Source organism: Topomyia yanbarensis, chromosome 2 (assembly GCF_030247195.1).
Source record: "Topomyia yanbarensis strain Yona2022 chromosome 2, ASM3024719v1, whole genome shotgun sequence".
Lineage (NCBI taxonomy): Eukaryota > Metazoa > Arthropoda > Insecta > Diptera > Culicidae > Topomyia > Topomyia yanbarensis.
This window is the reverse complement of record NC_080671.1, coordinates 422,625,973-422,642,247: the sequence shown is the minus strand read 5'-3', so window position 1 is coordinate 422,642,247 and position 16,275 is coordinate 422,625,973. Positions and strand designations below refer to the sequence as shown.

The following is a 16,275-nucleotide window of genomic DNA, read 5'->3' as shown; positions in this document are numbered from 1 at the left end:
GGCACGATTTGTCATATTGTAAAGAAAAACATTAAATGAATTGTGTATAGTGTAAGATTATACTAATCGCAAAGCATGGTGAAGAAATGTTTATGGTAGAATGTTTAATGTACCTTGTTATATCCAATAATCCAATAACAATAACATTGTTAATAAAGTAGTACCGCAAAAATGGATTATAAGATCACCATTCCCCTTATAATATGCCCTAAAATTTGTTCGAGGAAATCGGCATTTTTGAATGGTAACGTTACTTAACGACCTATTCGGCAAATGGTACAAGTGGCGCTGACAATAAGTGGAATAGTCAATATGATTGCCGGTAGCGTTGGTTTATCGTTTCGTTAATGATAAGAGGAAACTTCAGGGAATGGTTTTTAAGGTCCAAATACAATTGCGGTTATCTTACAGGAATGGTTACCAAATATGCGGGTATGCACCATATGTTTTTCACGTGAATGTTATGTGGAAAGTTCATACAACTCAACAGCATGGCAACCAAAATCCAACGGTAAAGCATTCATGTGAAAGTAGTATGAATATAATTTGAAATAGCACATGAACTGCGTTTTAATAGATTTTCATCTGAAATTCGAAGGGAAATCATTTGATTTGCTCTTCAACATGCAAGTGCACTTGAAAATGATGTTAAATTTCCTTTGATATTGTAGTGCGATTTTTTATCAGTGTGGGTATCACGATGGGTGAGGTCAGCCCAATTCGTTGGCGGGGTATTCATGTTGGATGGCGGGGAATTGACAGGCGAATGAAAACGATAAACATTAAACTGCCATAATATTACCTGCAGTCAAAATGACAAATTAATGCCAGATTGAAGTTTCGTAGTGCGGATCGTGTTTTTTGGAGTGCGGTGTATCAACCCAATTAATGATCGACAGTGATATGGTTCAGTTCCTAGATTTCCATTTGCCAATTTAGTCAGTTCTGATTGTACCCATACAACGAATTTGTATATGCGATCTATTTTAACATTGAGCAGAAACAACGGAGATTGAGGAAAAATGTTCAAACTGATTACATCACGAGCCACTCAGCATATATTTCGGAAGTGCCTTGTCAAAACCAGTTTGGACGAGGCAGCTGGTATTGGCAGCATGTGGCATACTATTTCTCTCCAGCAAGCACGTTTGATACAAAGTTTTTCCCGAAATTTGTCCACATCGCAGCCTAAACTACAAACCGAGGAGTAAGTATTTGCCAAACTGAAAATTCGTAGTGGGTGGGGATGATTTGCAGGGCTTTGTTTACATTAGATAGCAATCCAACAAGCGACATTAGGTGCATTCATCGTTCACGTAATGTGTAGGTATGCTTTCGCTTTAGGGAAGCGACAGACTACGTGACTGGTGCATGAGAATAGTTATGAAACCGCCAAGTGGGGCAGACATGCGACACGAAACAAATCGGTTCATTTCACAATAGAGGTATTGTTATACTGCTGGTTGGATATGAAAAGCACTTGATGAATCTTGGAACAACTATATACAGTCGATTGTTGGTTCTTCTTTATAACAAGCCAGACGACCGATATGAATTGCAAATACCTATGAATTATTATTTACCGTATTTTTTCTGTCCTCTTTTCAGAGTGGAAGTCACATTCGTTCGCTCCAACGGAGAGCGACTGAAGGCTAAGGGTAAAATTGGTGACTCTTTACTGGACGTGGTCGTCAATAATCAAATCGACTTGGATGGCTTCGGTGCCTGTGAGGGAACGCTGACCTGCTCCACTTGTCATTTAATTTTCTCCAAGGCGGACTACGACGCCCTGCCGGAGAAACCGGGTGACGAAGAACTGGACATGCTGGATCTAGCCTACGAATTGACCGACACCTCTCGGCTTGGTTGTCAGATTGTGCTGACAAAGCAGTTGAACGGTCTGGAAGTGCGAGTCCCGGCTACAATCAACGATGCACGAAGCTAACCGATGATGGGGAGTTTCGTTGTTATGCTGCACATATTTTTAAACCAGTAGTGTTTGTACAGATGAAGTTACTTCTTACAGTTTGACATGAAGAATTAGGTTATCTTTGATTATACAAAGAACAACTATTCAGTTCGTGCAATTCTTGAATGTAAAACAAAATACTGCTTAAAGTTTTCTATTTGTGGAACAAATAATTTTTAATTGAAAATATACAGAAAAGATCTATACTTTTTAAATTTTTCCTTCAAGTGTACGTTGTTAGATGAAATAACATTCTGATCAAAGCATGTACAGATTACGGTTGTACCGGAATGCATTCAAATATTTTTCAGCATGTCTTCGCTTACGTTTTTGCCACTTCTTAACTTTAATAATTATTAATATAATAAATTTGCTTCAACCTATTTTGGTTTGATCCTACCTTCCATTAAAATAATACTGGATCGTTCCTGGGAGGAGGTCCTTAGCCCTGGGATGGCACTAGCGGATAGATGTATTCGTTTTGCCTTTCTCATATAGAAAGGATATGCAATCACTCTAAAAATCGTCAATCTAATGCCGGCCCGGAGGGCCGTGTGGCATATCCCATTCGACTCCGTTCGTCGATTTCAGCAAATGTCTGTATGTGTTTTCTAAACTCACTTTTCTCAGAGATGGCTGAACCAAATTGCTGAAACTTAGTTTCAAATAAACGGTATAACGCTCCCATAAGCTGCAATTGAATTTTTAGTTGATCCGGTTCCGGAGTTACGGGTTTAAGAGCGCGACAACACAAAAAATTTTGCCTTTCTCATATAGAAAGGATATGCAACCACTCTGAAAATCGCCGTCTGGTTACATAATTGGCATAATTTGATTATAGTTAATACCTTGAGATGATCTGTCCTGAAAAGTCAAGTAAGATTGGCTCAGCCTTATTCACACCGTATTCGTTTGTGGTGGATTCCATTTCTCCACACTTCGACATGAATTTGTTAATATAAACTGAGCTAGTGCGCGGTGCCAAATCGTGTAGGCGATTTACACGGAGATCTTGTGTTTGACGTTTTCATATTCGACGTTGTGTTGCTTGTTGTTCTTCGTTACGTAGCTTTCTGCCTCGGCTAAGAAGCTGAACGTTATTTGTACTACACTGCCGCTAGAAGCATAACTGTCTAATGTGCTATGGGAATCCCTATACACATGGGACAATTGCTTCTAGCGGCAGTACACGTCTCGTACGGTGTAGCTGTATATGTTACACGTTTGTAAGCACCAGTTCCATGTTCATCTTGAACAACTGTTCCACTTCGTGCACAGTAGGCTTAAGACGGGTCTGCGTAAAATCAATCACTATTGTGGTCTCCCGTAATAGGCGAAATCTATTTTGTGATTCACTCTCAGGGCAACGAGACCTTGCGGTTTCCAAAGTATACAGTTCTTCCGATCAAGCTTTATCTGAATTTTAGTTCGATTCGCCTCTCTCCCTGCTTGCCAATGAGGGGAGGCACAAGGCGACTCAGATCTTTCACTTTTTCGTTTTCAAGTTTCTCTTTATGCGGGTGATCTGTTCATAGACTTTTCTACGGCTCATGAAACTTATTGTCGTACACATTTCACGCAAACCTCTCACATTTCTTGCAACTGCATCACTCCTTCCGTGCAATTTCGCACCGCAAACCGCGATAGGGGAGAGCACTCACTCATACTTTTTTCGGATATCGCAAAACTTTTCATTCTCTGGTAAAAATCTAAAGCGAGTGATGTTAGCCAATTCGTCACCCCCCGAAGGGGGGCCTTTACTCAGCCACGTGATCCCCACCTTCATGAACTCTGGCGATCTGATCGACCAGCAAACATTACTACTGCGAGCAGCGAAGAATAGCGAGGAAAACATTCAGAACCTACCCAAATCCATCTGCTGCCGAAAGAAGCGATCGGAACCGACTCAAACAAGTACATCCAAGCTACAAAGGAGGCCAGAGCACTGAGAACTGACATACAAGTAAAGTTTTCAACTTGTCTAAGAAATAAAACTGTCGCTTTGAAATGACAACAGCAAGTAGCAACTTGCCACTGGTCGGCGCTTCGATCGGCCAGCAATCGCTATACGGGACTTGTGTGCAAACTTTGATACAATGGTGACTCACGCATGCGAACCTGTATGCGATGGTGATTTTCAACGTACTTTCATTTAAATGTTTACTCAGGTTTTTCGCGAAAGTTTGTTCCACCTTATATGTCTGTTCTCTGTGGCCAGAGGGACACCCAGTTCGTCCTACATACAACCTCCAAGAAGATTTTAAACAAACTACTCAGCATTAAACAACTCTCGAACGGCCAACATGTCGAATTAATCTACCACCCCTACCTAAACAAAACCCAGGGCCTAATCTTGGACCCAGACACAATAGATTTGTCTACCGACGAAATCCTGACGGCTCTCAAGCAGCAAAATGTGACTGAGGTCCGAAGAATCACAAAGCTGGTCCACGGATCTTCCACCAATACACCACTATTTGTCCTCTCTTTTACCGGATCTCACCTGCCAGAAACAATCTACTTAGGATTGGTGAGGATTCAAGTACGCTGATACTATCCATCGCCCATGCAGTGCTTCCGCTGTGGGAGATTTGGGCACGGCAGTCGAAACTGCAGCCAGAAAGAGATCTGCCTTAACTGCGCCAACGAACACAAGACAAACAAAACAACCCCCTGTCTGCAAAAAAGTGCTTGTGTCAATTGTGGAGGCGAGCACTCCGCCAGAGACCGCGGGTGCCCTACATTCCGAATGAAAAAGTAGATTGTTAAAATAAAAATGGACAACAATCTAACCTTCCCCGAGGCCAGAAATTACAACTTATGCGTGCAGCCTTAAAGAAAGGCTCAGCCCTGGCGCTGACGACAGTGATCGTACCGTCAGTCTGCTTCGATAATAGATCGAAGCGCTAAAAAAACCGCTGGTAAGCCAACCTCCAGCGACGACAAAGTCCGAACAATAAATCTGCTTAAGGTACAATTTCTGGAAGAAAAAATACTCAACAAAGACCTCCGAAATTAGATGGCCGCACTACGACTAACCTTTGCGGACCTCAAGAATCAACTATCCAAGTCAACTCCCATCGGACTACGCACCAACCCACTCCCAGTTCCCACCGCGGCAACCCAACAAATAACGACAGTAGAACGAATCATAACCACAGACTAACAGACATAACACTCAAAAACAAAGCTTCGCCCGCTTTAACAGTCATTTTAAATATATTTCTAGTTGGGACTGTGGCCACATTTGAAATTATGGCGCCACTGGGACTGTGAATAAAAGGTGGAGCTAGTGTTCTGGGAAAATTGTCGGATCGATGTTTTTTGAGGGAATTTCCTCATAGTGTTATGTCTGTTACTCTGTATCATAACCCCGACGCAAGAGCAATCTGAAGCCGGACTGGCAGGATCCCAACCTTTTCCAGTCCAGCTAATAGCAAATCTTGGAGCAGCCAGCAACATCAAGATTGCACAACTGAAGTCAACGAACTAGTCTGCAAACAATAACTCAGTAGAACCAGATACTGGAATAAACCGAGACCGAAACAAGAAAAATTGAGACCAGTCCAACAACGATAAATCAAGAAGTCCAATCTCCAAACCAGAGTCCTAAGGAGGCAGAATAGGCCCGGCGAAGGATATCTGCGATTAACATCTTTACCAAACCGACAGTCTACAGCAACAAACAACAACGAAACAACTGCAACAACAAACAAGAACACCCACACCGACCCCGTCCGGGGAAGTACCGCCCAGTGAGCAAATTTTCTGGCAGAGACCGCTCTGCTAGATTTCTGCAAGTCTTGGTTTGGCTGCCCTGTCAGATTTCTGCGCGTATCCTGTCGGGTTAGTTGAGCTAGGGCGTGACACTTCTAATAATTTATAAATTATTATACAATTATACTGTTTTTGTAGATTTATAGACGATTATAGAATAACATTATAATTTTATAGACAGCTTATATTTATACAACTTTCGAACTTATTCTCAGTGTGCGGTGAATTTGTGAGAGTTGTCACTTTTATTGTTTACATTGAAATCAAGTGTATAACTACAATTTAAAAATCAGCTTTGTTAGAGACCGCATTCGACCGATTATTGTGGCTACGATAGCTTTCGGAATGGGAATCGACAAATCGGATGTTAGATGGTCATTCACTATGGTGCGTCGAAGGATTTAGAAAGTTATTTGAAAGCTGGTACAGCTGGCCGGTATAGTCAACCATCCAAGCGTATTATGTTTTGGAGTCGTGCTGATTTCAAAACGCATGATCTACCACGAGAATATAATCAGAGTGGAGTTCAGAAGAATTTGGAAGCTTTGTCGAAGAAGATTTATCCTGATATTTTGAAGGATATTTTGAAGGAGACAATGATAAAGTCGAACCTCGCAAGCATTGCTGTGACAAATGTGACGATTGGCGCCTTAGTGGAGTAAGAGACAGTAAGCGATATGAAGGGATCGACGAGAACGGCAATTATGATTTTAGTAAAGACACGGAACATTTGTTAATACGCTGCCGATCGTGCTGCTGCGCGCCTCCAAAGACAAGAAACTAAATGATTATTACCTTAAAAATCCCTTCACGGTGTCGGAAAGTCACGAGATGAGGACTGGTGGAAAGCGCTAACCGTTTTGCTAGAAAGAGAAGGATTTTTGAACAAAATTAAATTGCCAAATGATTATAACAAATTTGTTCTGATTTACATGATTCAACTCAACTATTCCGAAGGCGAAAAAATGGTACGAAACATCAAACCGGAAACTGTCTATGAAACCAACAACCAAGATATTCAAATCGCTACGATTTGTAAGTATTCTTTTGATAACAAGAAAAACTAGTATAATCTACCATTTTCGAGAATGGAATACAAATGATACACTTTGATTTGCAGGTTCAAGTGTAACCACTGTATGACACAACATCGGAATTTCAAAGCCAGCCAAAGACGCTCCCTAACCTACTACCACCACCTGTTAGTGCAAGTTAAAGATTTAACCGCTTCTGTCAGAAACGGTTGTTGCATTTGAACGAATTCGTTGCCAGAATTCTTGCACAAATCGCGCAAAATGCTCGCAGAAACTCTGCCAGCATCAATTTCGCTTTGCTCAACTTTTGCTAACTTTCTGCTTGCCACGCTGACCGGTGTATTGTTTGGATGATATCCTGAACAAGTCGTTAGGCTTAAATCATATGATGTTTATTAGGGTAACTAACGAATTTGCGCTGTAATATTCGGATTGCAATTGAAAATCAAAATATTGAACTTGCGGGGCAGAGTGGGCAACTAATGCGCATCTTGTGTACATGTTAGAGAATCAACTTGCGCATCATCTATACCAGTTGCGCTTTAGTTCCGCATGCTGAAAATAGGAGAAAAATCGAAAGGCGAAAGCTCACTATTTCGATTTTCAACAGAAACCAGAATGTTAGCGAAAACATTTGCGATTTAGGCCCCTAATGAAAGATCTGGACAAAATTTTGGGAAAAATTGGAAAATAATTGTGCACCCCTCGACTCACTTTCTCGTTTTCGTCATGTTGGCAGCACAAAAGTGGGTGTCGATTTGTCAATTTTCGATCTGTCACGCAATTCAAAGTGGAAAAAAGAGAAACAAAATAGATCTTCATATTTTGGCTGATAGTCAATTTTGGCTGGTTCAAAAGAATAAAAATTGGTAAAAAGTAGAATTTTCTATTGGTTTGGTTCGGCTGCTGTCTTGTTTTGTTACGTGCTATCGTCTTCAATTGCGGAAAATCGAAAATGGTAAAAAATAGTCGATACCTGTTTGAAAATTGTTTCTATATGCTCTTACTGTCATTTTGGGGCAGATACGATTCATATTGATCCAGAACCGTGCGGGGAAGACCCGGCTGGCCAAGTGGTACATGAACTTTGATGATGACGAAAAGCAGAAACTAATTGAGGAGGTACATGCCGTCGTGACGGTTCGCGATGCCAAGCACACAAATTTCGTCGAATTCCGTAATTTTAAAATTGTGTACCGGAGGTATGCCGGATTGTACTTCTGCATCTGCGTGGACGTGAACGATAACAATTTGTGTTATCTGGAGGCAATTCACAACTTTGTAGAGGTGCTTAATGAATATTTCCATAATGTGTGCGAGCTGGATTTGGTGTTCAATTTCTACAAAGTGTATACCGTGGTGGACGAGATGTTTTTGGCCGGAGAAATACGGGAAACGTCCCAGACCAAGGTATTGAAACAACTGCTGACGTTGAATTCGCTCGAGTAGAGTGGTGTGCGGTTGGAAAATGTACCCCCAAATGGCTTTTATCGCTGATTTGTTCGCCGGAGAATGGACCAGTTCTTCATATAAGTGACCAATTTATTTCCATATTATGCAATATTAGTATCGTAAATGTCATTGGAAAATAGCTTCAATGGCATCTTAAAGGTAGGTAGGTAGAATATTTTACAAGTAATGCTAAATTTAATGCTTGTTTGTTCTAGGACAATTCTTTCTGTTGCAACATGGGTTCAATATAAGATATTCCTCACCTTTTTGAGCCATACAGAAGAGTTATAGAGCGAATCTCATACAAGCACCCTGCCCTCGATGCATGGGTTCTTACCCATCATTAAACTGCCATTTTATCTTTTCAGCAAATTTCCCATGCACTAGTTGCTTAACAGGTCCAACGATATTCAGTCGTTTCGCGATCACATATAGAAAAGTTTTCAACACAACAGCGTAAATGGAACAAAAACATTACAAATGAAATTTAACCAAATTTGCATTCCTTGTTACGAAAAGAACAAAGTTATTTAGGTAATCAAGCGTACTGATATCGTTACACCTTAAGTATATTTGCTTCTCTTAACTCAATGAGCAATCGAATACCGACGGATTATTGTTCTAATCAAAACATCTATGCGTCAGTTTGTCATATTCTAATAGTGTAACACAAAGGTGAAATTACAACAACTGGAGAATAATTGTATAGATAATTCACTACAGGAACATTAATTGCACTCGGCGTGTTTAGCAAGACATGTTGAAAGACGAACAATATACTATATTATGATGGCATATGAAACAACGCTGTATTGCGAGTGTAGATGGTAATTCAGAAAATAAAAAATATCGTTATTATTCATAATCTGCAACAATTGCTCTAACAACTGTGTAAAAACTAGTTAATAATAAATGTATGAAGTAAGAGAATTTGTTTACCGTTCAGGATACTTTATATTAGTAACCATTCATAAATTACGTAAAGCCCTTGGGTGGAGAGTTGGGTACGACGAATTGCGACATATGGGGGAGAGGGAGGTGGTATTCTCGTATTTCGCTCTCCATATATTTCAAATGAGAGATGGATTTTCATTTCCCGTGATGGAAGTCTACACAAAAAATTAAGGTGTGAACGCATACGCCGAAAATGTCACGTATTTCCAAGAACCTCCACCCAAAAAATCCGGCCGGAAACAAATCACCATGAATTGTTTCCGAGGGGAAAAATGGTGTCTGTATTACGTTTTAAAATCTGTGCTGTTCTGAAACAACTGGTACTTTTTAGATTTCGCAGAAGTTTTGTTTTAACAATTTGTAGATAACGGCGGAAAGTGCGCTACCAAAATCCGGTACAAGATCCCGGCCCAAATTCCTGAGGTGTACACGGAAAAAAACCCCGCAGAATAAGTTCTTTTAACTTAAATTTAGGTAGTTTTGAGTCTTGCGTCCCCAGTGAGCAAATTTTCTGGCAGAGACTGCTTTGCTAGATTTCTGTAAGTCTTGGTTTGGCAGCCTTGTCAGATTTCAGCGCGTATCCTGTCGGGTTAGTTGAGCTTGGGCGAACTCGGTTTCGCTCGCGTTTTCTGGCAAATTTTGACAGGAACCGAGCTAAACCCTGGCATAACTCGGACATAAACTGTGCAAATTTATTGAATTAAGAACGAATCGAGCAAAACATCTGACAAAGATGTGGCAGGAAGCGGGCAGAGATCTTGGCCGTACATTTCTGGCTGGATTCTGGATAAAAGTGAGCAGCATCGGTTGGTTTAACCGCTTCTGTCAGAAACGGTTGTTGTATTTGAGCGAACTCGTTGCCAGAATTCTCGCGCAAAATGCTCGCAGAAACTCTCCCAGCATCAATTTCGCTTTGCTCAACTTTTGCTAACTTTTTGCTTGCCACGCTGACCCGGTCGGCGTGGCAAGCAGAAAGTTAGCAAAAGTTAAGCAAAGCGAAATTGATGCTGGCAGAGTTTCTGCGAGCATTTTGCGCTATTTGTGCGAGAATTCTGGCAACGAATTCGCTCAAATGCAACAACCGTTTCTGACAGAAGCGGTTAAACCAACCGATGCTGCTCACTTTTATCCAGAATCGAGCCAGAAATGTAGGGCCAAGTTCTCTGCACGCTTCCTGCCACATCTTTGTCAGATGTTTTGCTCGATTCGTGCTAGATTCTACCAGGTAGGAATTGCCAGGATCTTTGCACAGTTTATGTCCGAGTTATGCCAGGGTTTAGCTCGGTTCCTGTCAAAATTTGCCAGAAAACGCGAGCGAAACCGAGTTCGCCCTAGCTCAACTAACCCCGACAGGATACGCGCAGAAATCTGACAGGGCTGCCAAACCAAGACTTACAGAAATCTAGCAGAGCGGTCTCTGCCAGAAAATTTGCTCACAGGGGACCGGGTCGCTTTCGCACTTAGCAAATTTTCTGGCAGAGACCGCTCTGCTAGATTTCTGTAAGTCCTGGTTTGGCAGCTGTCAGATTTCTGCGCGTATCCTGTCGGGTTAGTTGAGCTAGGGCGAACTCGGTTTCGCTCGCGTTTTCTGGCAAATTTTGACAGGAACCAAGCTAAACCCTGGCATAACTCGGACATAAACTGTGCAAATTTATTGAATTAAGAACGAATCGAGCAAAACATCTGACAAAGATGTGGCAGGAAGCGGGCAGAGATCTTGGCCGTACATTTTTGGCTGGATTCTGGATAAAAGTGAGCAGCATCGGTTGGTTTAACCGCTTCTGTCAGAAACGGTTGTTGTATTTGAGCGAACTCGTTGCCAGAATTCTCGCGCAAAATGCTCGCAGAATCTCTCCCAGCATCAATTTCGCTTTGCTCAACTTTTGCTAACTTTCTGCTTGCCGCGCTGACCGGGAATCGGTGTTGTCAAACATCGAACCGAAAAAATCGGATGCAAAAAATCGATTTTTCGAGATGAAAAAATCGATTTTGAAAAAATCGTATCGACATCGCCCATTCCTATTTTCAAATGTCAAAAATAAAAAACCGAAATTTATATTGTTTAGCGCGATTTCGGTAGATTGCGCATTTGTAATTTGTAATTAATTTATATTAATATTAATTGCATTAATCAATCGCACGGTAACCTGTTAGTTCTAGGAATATTAATTTGATTACTTGGATTGTTGAAAGGTGCTGTGAGGTTCATGAAGCGATAGTGACTTTTTCAACCAGTGCTCCAACAGGTTCCAACCATCACCATGTATAAAAACCCGATACTAACCAAGGTTCCCGGTGACGTTACCCGTGGTTTAGACAAAGAGAAACAGGGCTACCTCCAGCAGCTCAGTAAGCTCAGCAAAACAGAGCTGTTGGATCTAAAAAACCGTCAAGAACTGTTGCTTCAAAACAGGTAGGTATTTGCAGATAAATTGATAAAAGCCGAACAATTTTGCCTATTTTTTTGTTATAGGCATCGAATTGCCAAACTTCCGGATCAAGGCGCTAAAATTAAAAAGTTCTATGATCAAATCCTGAACCAGCTTGAAGCCTACAAACGTGTTGACCAAGCTGCCGAAATGTTCTCAGAGCTGAATATAGCTTCTGTGGGCAAAAAAACTATGACGAAAATGGAATGGAATGGAAAGTATAGTAGAGATGCACAATCCGAAACAGTTATCGACAGTGATGACGATTACGACGATAGTAATGTAGATCCCTTGCATATTTTGGCTCAGAATACTGCGTCCGATAAAAAAGTTGTAATTTTGAAGCCACCACAAATGCTTATCACAGAGCAAGATCTGAAAGACATCGAGGAGATGAAGCAGCAGAAATTGCAATGCACCGATGCAAATCTAGTCGAAGTGGACTTGAAAGCGACGGTTGAGAAGTTCGGCACTGTACTTAAGAAAATGCAAAAGTCGGAGGCTAATGATTCGGTTGATGAAGCCGCTTTCGACGGCTATGCAATTAAATTCTGCCAAAAAGAACGTAACAGCGGTCCGAAGCAAAAATATCTCCCATTTAAGACGACCAGGACAAATGTGCATGATCCAGCAAAGGAAAAGCAGCGTTATTTGCAACATGCCAATGTTTGGGAGAACACCGCAGCTACTCCACCACTAAACGCGCATGGTCCTGCAAAACTTTTAACGCTGGAAGATTCGATTCGAATACAAGCGGAAAAGAATAAAATCCATGAACAGGTCATGCAACGTTACAGCGAGGATCGGTTGAAACGGCGCGAAGAAATAAAGGAGAAAGTTCTGGATACCATCCGGACCGATGTTATGCCCGGTTCAACCGGGTTCACTACCTATCGTGATGTCTCTGATAGTGGCGAAGAAAGCGAAGAAAGCATAGAATGCGAATCCGATACTCATGACGATTAGTATGTAGTGCAGTTTTTGTTAATTTTATTATTCAAATACATCTGTGATTCAGCAAATAAGATTGTTTTTTTTTTGCTAAAAAGTTTATACAGGCTTACTGTGTCCTAATTCATCTTAGCTCCTGTATTCATTAGTTAGAGCAGTGTCTGCTATCTCTATTCAAAGCATTAGGTCAAATGGTAGGATGAATAAGGGTGCGTTGTACGCGAGTTCTCAGGTTTGCACATCGTCGGTTACCCTTAAAATCATTTTCAGCTTCTTCCATATGAAGATCGCCGTACGCTCATCAATCTCCCTACGCTGCGAAAAAGACGAATCTATCTGTCTTCATTTTCGACCTGCTGACAGACAACGTAGATTCTCCTGCGCTTATAGCAAGACTTGACCTCAACGTTCCGGGAAGATATTTCCGGAGAATTGATTTTTTTTTCCGACGCTATAAATATTAAAAAAAGCAGAAATCGTTCCGGGGGTATACCAGAAAATGGCTATCTTCGAGACAAACATTCACAGTCCGCATCCGAGTCGGTGAAACTTTATGCAGTTCACCTCCGAGATGTATTTTTGATGTAGTTCACCTTCGAGATGTATTTTTGAGAACGAGAAAGAAGGATTTTACGCGCTTTTGGAGCCCGCGGCCGAATGTAAAGCTCTTCAGCAGCGACATGAACGCCACCCTTGAGATCACCTGGTTAACAAACTGAGAACTAAATCGACCACGTTCTAATGAACTAAAGTTTCTTCACCGACATCACAAATGTTCGCACCCTCCGCAGTACAAATATAGATTCGAAATCGCCTACAGGAAGATCGGGATACCGAGGCGATCGAGCATCTGTACAGAGTTATGAAAATTCTACGAGTTGGTAAATAGCTCGAGGAAAGGCACATAGGGCGACATATGAAGAGATGTTAATGGAGACTTTCTTAGGACCGAGTGGGAGCTGATCGATAAGTGTATTATGACGAACATCGAAATAGCAGTAGACGACGAGAGTATCGCAAGAATCAGCCTGGGGACATGCGCAGCCGACGACAGATTCTCAGCGCCGGATCTACCTAAGATTTATGGGGAGATCAGACGGTTGAGGACTGATAAAGCCGCTGGCAAGGATCAACTGCCATGTGAGCTGCTGAAGCACGGAAGAGAGGCGTTGGTTAGAGCATTCCACTGGGTGGTTTTGAAGATCTGGAAATAACAGATTTTACCGGAGGGTCGGATGGAGGAAGTAGTATGTCCCATCTATAAAAAGGGTGTTAAGCGGGATTGCGGGGTCTTCGTGCCCAGCGAGGAGACAAACAGCCATGGACCGAGTGAACTGGAGACAACTTGTTGATACAGCAAAGTACAACGCGGTTTTAGACTGATTGGTAACTGAATTATTTAACTGAAAGTTTAGCAACAAGTTTTCCAATGTAAAATAACACATCTTCAGTTATAATCATTTTAGTGATAATTTCTACTATAAAAACATAGAAAATCATCTCTTCAAAAAGTAGTAAGAGACTTGATGTCTTCGGCAAAGTTTTTGCGAATTTCAATTAAAACATCTTTATCGATGATATGAACGCTCTATGTATGTAGCATATTGAGATTAAATTCGATATTCACGAAATTATTCTTAAATCCAGTTTTCTTCAATGTTACTGTAAGCTTCAGAGACACATGGCTTGGAAAAAATGTTTTTTTTTGTTGGAGGTTATATACAAAGTTGTGGCGATAAAGCGAGCTAAGTTCGTGATTTTTTTAAAGCGTTTTATGCAAATTTTATTTGATAAAGCGAAAGACAGATCGTTCGTAGTACTATTGAAGATAGAAAAAACAAGTTGAATCAAAAAAAAAATATTCAAGGTTTTCGGAGCTAAGGCCCATTCCCCGAAGCTTGTTTTTGGCAGAGGTTTGCGGTGAACGCTCTCCAAGCCGAACCGCTCAACTGAAATCCAAAAACTAAAAAGATTATTAAAGAAAAATTTATTGTGGTGTACTTGAACGGATCGGTTTTCCGACAAAAATTTTTTCTTGCAGAAAAATACATGTTGACCAAAAAATTGAGTTTCGTTGTGTTAAAAATTTGAAACAAAAATTCATTGCAAAGAATCGAATATTTTTTATGAAAAAGGAACCGTTTGAGTACACGAGAATGTAAATACAAACAATTAAAAAAAATAAAAATGGGTTGAATAGGTTTTTGAGATATCATGTTCACCGCAATGGTACTTTTCAAAAAACTTCATTCCGAGATAATTGTGGTTAAAGTTTTGTGTTCACTTCATTCGTACAAGAACCAGCAAACAGCTGTTATTTAAAATCTAGTGCTCCGATCCGGATGAAATTTCGCATGGATATTTTCAAAACCATGTGCTTTCAGAATATTTAACATTTTTTTATTATTCGAGTCCCAACTTTGTATATAACCCCTCAACAGAAGAAGAGATTGATCATATATACAGTAATATCACAAGAAATGATTTTGGAGGTTCACTTTCGCAAATAGCAAATATATCTCGATACCCTGAATATATGAAGCATTCATGTCTTCAACCACGTTATTTGTAATAATATTCTTGAAAACTTTACTGAAGGCAAAAAGTTTTTCGATACTACATTTGTTTGAAGAATGAATGCATCAAAATTCACCAAAATTATTTTACCAGAAGATGTTTTACGTTGCAAAATTCTTCAAAAATACTAAACCTCTAAAGCTGAACGTTTCGAAGTTATATGATATTGACCGTAAAAACTGTTTTCGAGCATTTATTGCCTTTCTCATATAAAGAAAGGCTATGCAATCACTTCAAAAATAGATTTTTCAACCGAGGCCCGGAGGGCCGAGTATCATATCCCATTCAATTCAGTTCGTCGAGATCGCAAAATGTCTGTGTGTGTATGTATGTGTGTGTCAAATAAACTCACTCAATTTTCTCAGAGATGGCTGAACCAATTTCCACAAACTTAGCTTCAAATGAACGGTATAACGCTCCCATAAGACGCCATTGAGTTTTTAGTTCATCGGACCTCCGGTTCTGGATTTATGGGTTGAAGAGTGTGGTCACTAGAGTGACAAGAAAAAAATGACCCCTATCGGCCCACCCCTGGGTCGATTCCTAGTCCCACCAGGAGTACTTGCTCCAAATTTGAAGTAAATCGGACAAGTCTAACTACCGGACCAACGTGCCTGAAGTTTGTATGGGATTTTTCATCAATTTACATGAAGTAAACCCACTAGGGCACATTTTCGCCACTAGGTGGCACTGTATAATCACTGTAAGTGAAAATAAGAAAGATAATTTAATTGTCTACAACATTGTCGAAGGGGGCGTCAACACTAACTTTTCAACGGAGAGAGATAGGAATTAGATGCCTTCTACAAAGTTATAGAATAGGTATTTTTCAGTAATTCTTCCGAACATCTCGATATTCTATATCTCTTTTATGATGTCCGAATGATGTAATACATATTCAAATACGTTCAACATTACTTGGATTTGCGGGTCCAAATCACTAATGACCAATCAAAGTAGGTTTGACAACATCGGTCACCTATGACGGAACTTGAGGCCCCCTGGGAACTCGCCAAATTCCCGAACTAATGCCACACACATTTTCCAGCAAGCTCTAAACCGATTTTTGCAAACTTGATGTCAAATGAAAGATATAATAATCCCATTGACTGTTATTCAATTTCATCCAGTT

The 16,275-nt window shown here is 40.6% G+C and overlaps 3 protein-coding genes and 1 long non-coding RNA gene across 6 annotated transcripts; 3 read left to right on the top strand and 1 right to left on the bottom strand.

Annotated features, from left to right (window-relative positions):
• Positions 1 to 799: 799 nt before the first annotated feature.
• LOC131685247 (adrenodoxin-like protein 2, mitochondrial) lies at positions 800 to 2,175 on the top strand. Its single transcript, XM_058968841.1, has 2 exons — positions 800 to 1,207; positions 1,609 to 2,175. Exons 1-2 carry the CDS (start codon positions 1,023 to 1,025, stop codon positions 1,943 to 1,945), a joined length of 522 nt encoding a protein of 173 aa, XP_058824824.1. The 5' UTR covers positions 800 to 1,022; the 3' UTR covers positions 1,946 to 2,175.
• On the bottom strand, positions 2,114 to 3,504 carry LOC131685248 (uncharacterized). The gene is made up of 2 exons (XR_009304759.1): positions 2,818 to 3,504; positions 2,114 to 2,764 (listed from the first exon to the last, which is right to left on the bottom strand). It is a non-coding gene; the product is annotated as an uncharacterized LOC131685248 (long non-coding RNA).
• A 4,061-nt stretch (positions 3,505 to 7,565) lies between these two features.
• On the top strand, positions 7,566 to 9,162 carry LOC131685245 (AP-2 complex subunit sigma). 3 transcript variants are annotated; one of them, XM_058968840.1, is made up of 3 exons: positions 7,566 to 7,738; positions 7,804 to 8,391; positions 8,601 to 9,162. In XM_058968840.1, exons 1-2 carry the CDS (start codon positions 7,736 to 7,738, stop codon positions 8,227 to 8,229), a joined length of 429 nt encoding a protein of 142 aa, XP_058824823.1. In that variant the 5' UTR covers positions 7,566 to 7,735; the 3' UTR covers positions 8,230 to 8,391; positions 8,601 to 9,162. The 3 variants fall into 3 exon arrangements, with proteins under 3 accessions (XP_058824823.1, XP_058824821.1, XP_058824822.1); XM_058968838.1 differs by having other exon boundaries at positions 8,448 to 9,162; XM_058968839.1 differs by having other exon boundaries at positions 7,804 to 8,395; positions 8,448 to 9,162.
• A 2,063-nt stretch (positions 9,163 to 11,225) lies between these two features.
• LOC131685244 (uncharacterized) lies at positions 11,226 to 12,640 on the top strand. Its single transcript, XM_058968837.1, has 2 exons — positions 11,226 to 11,599; positions 11,660 to 12,640. Exons 1-2 carry the CDS (start codon positions 11,448 to 11,450, stop codon positions 12,579 to 12,581), a joined length of 1,074 nt encoding a protein of 357 aa, XP_058824820.1. The 5' UTR covers positions 11,226 to 11,447; the 3' UTR covers positions 12,582 to 12,640.
• The last annotated feature ends 3,635 nt before the right edge of the window (positions 12,641 to 16,275 follow it).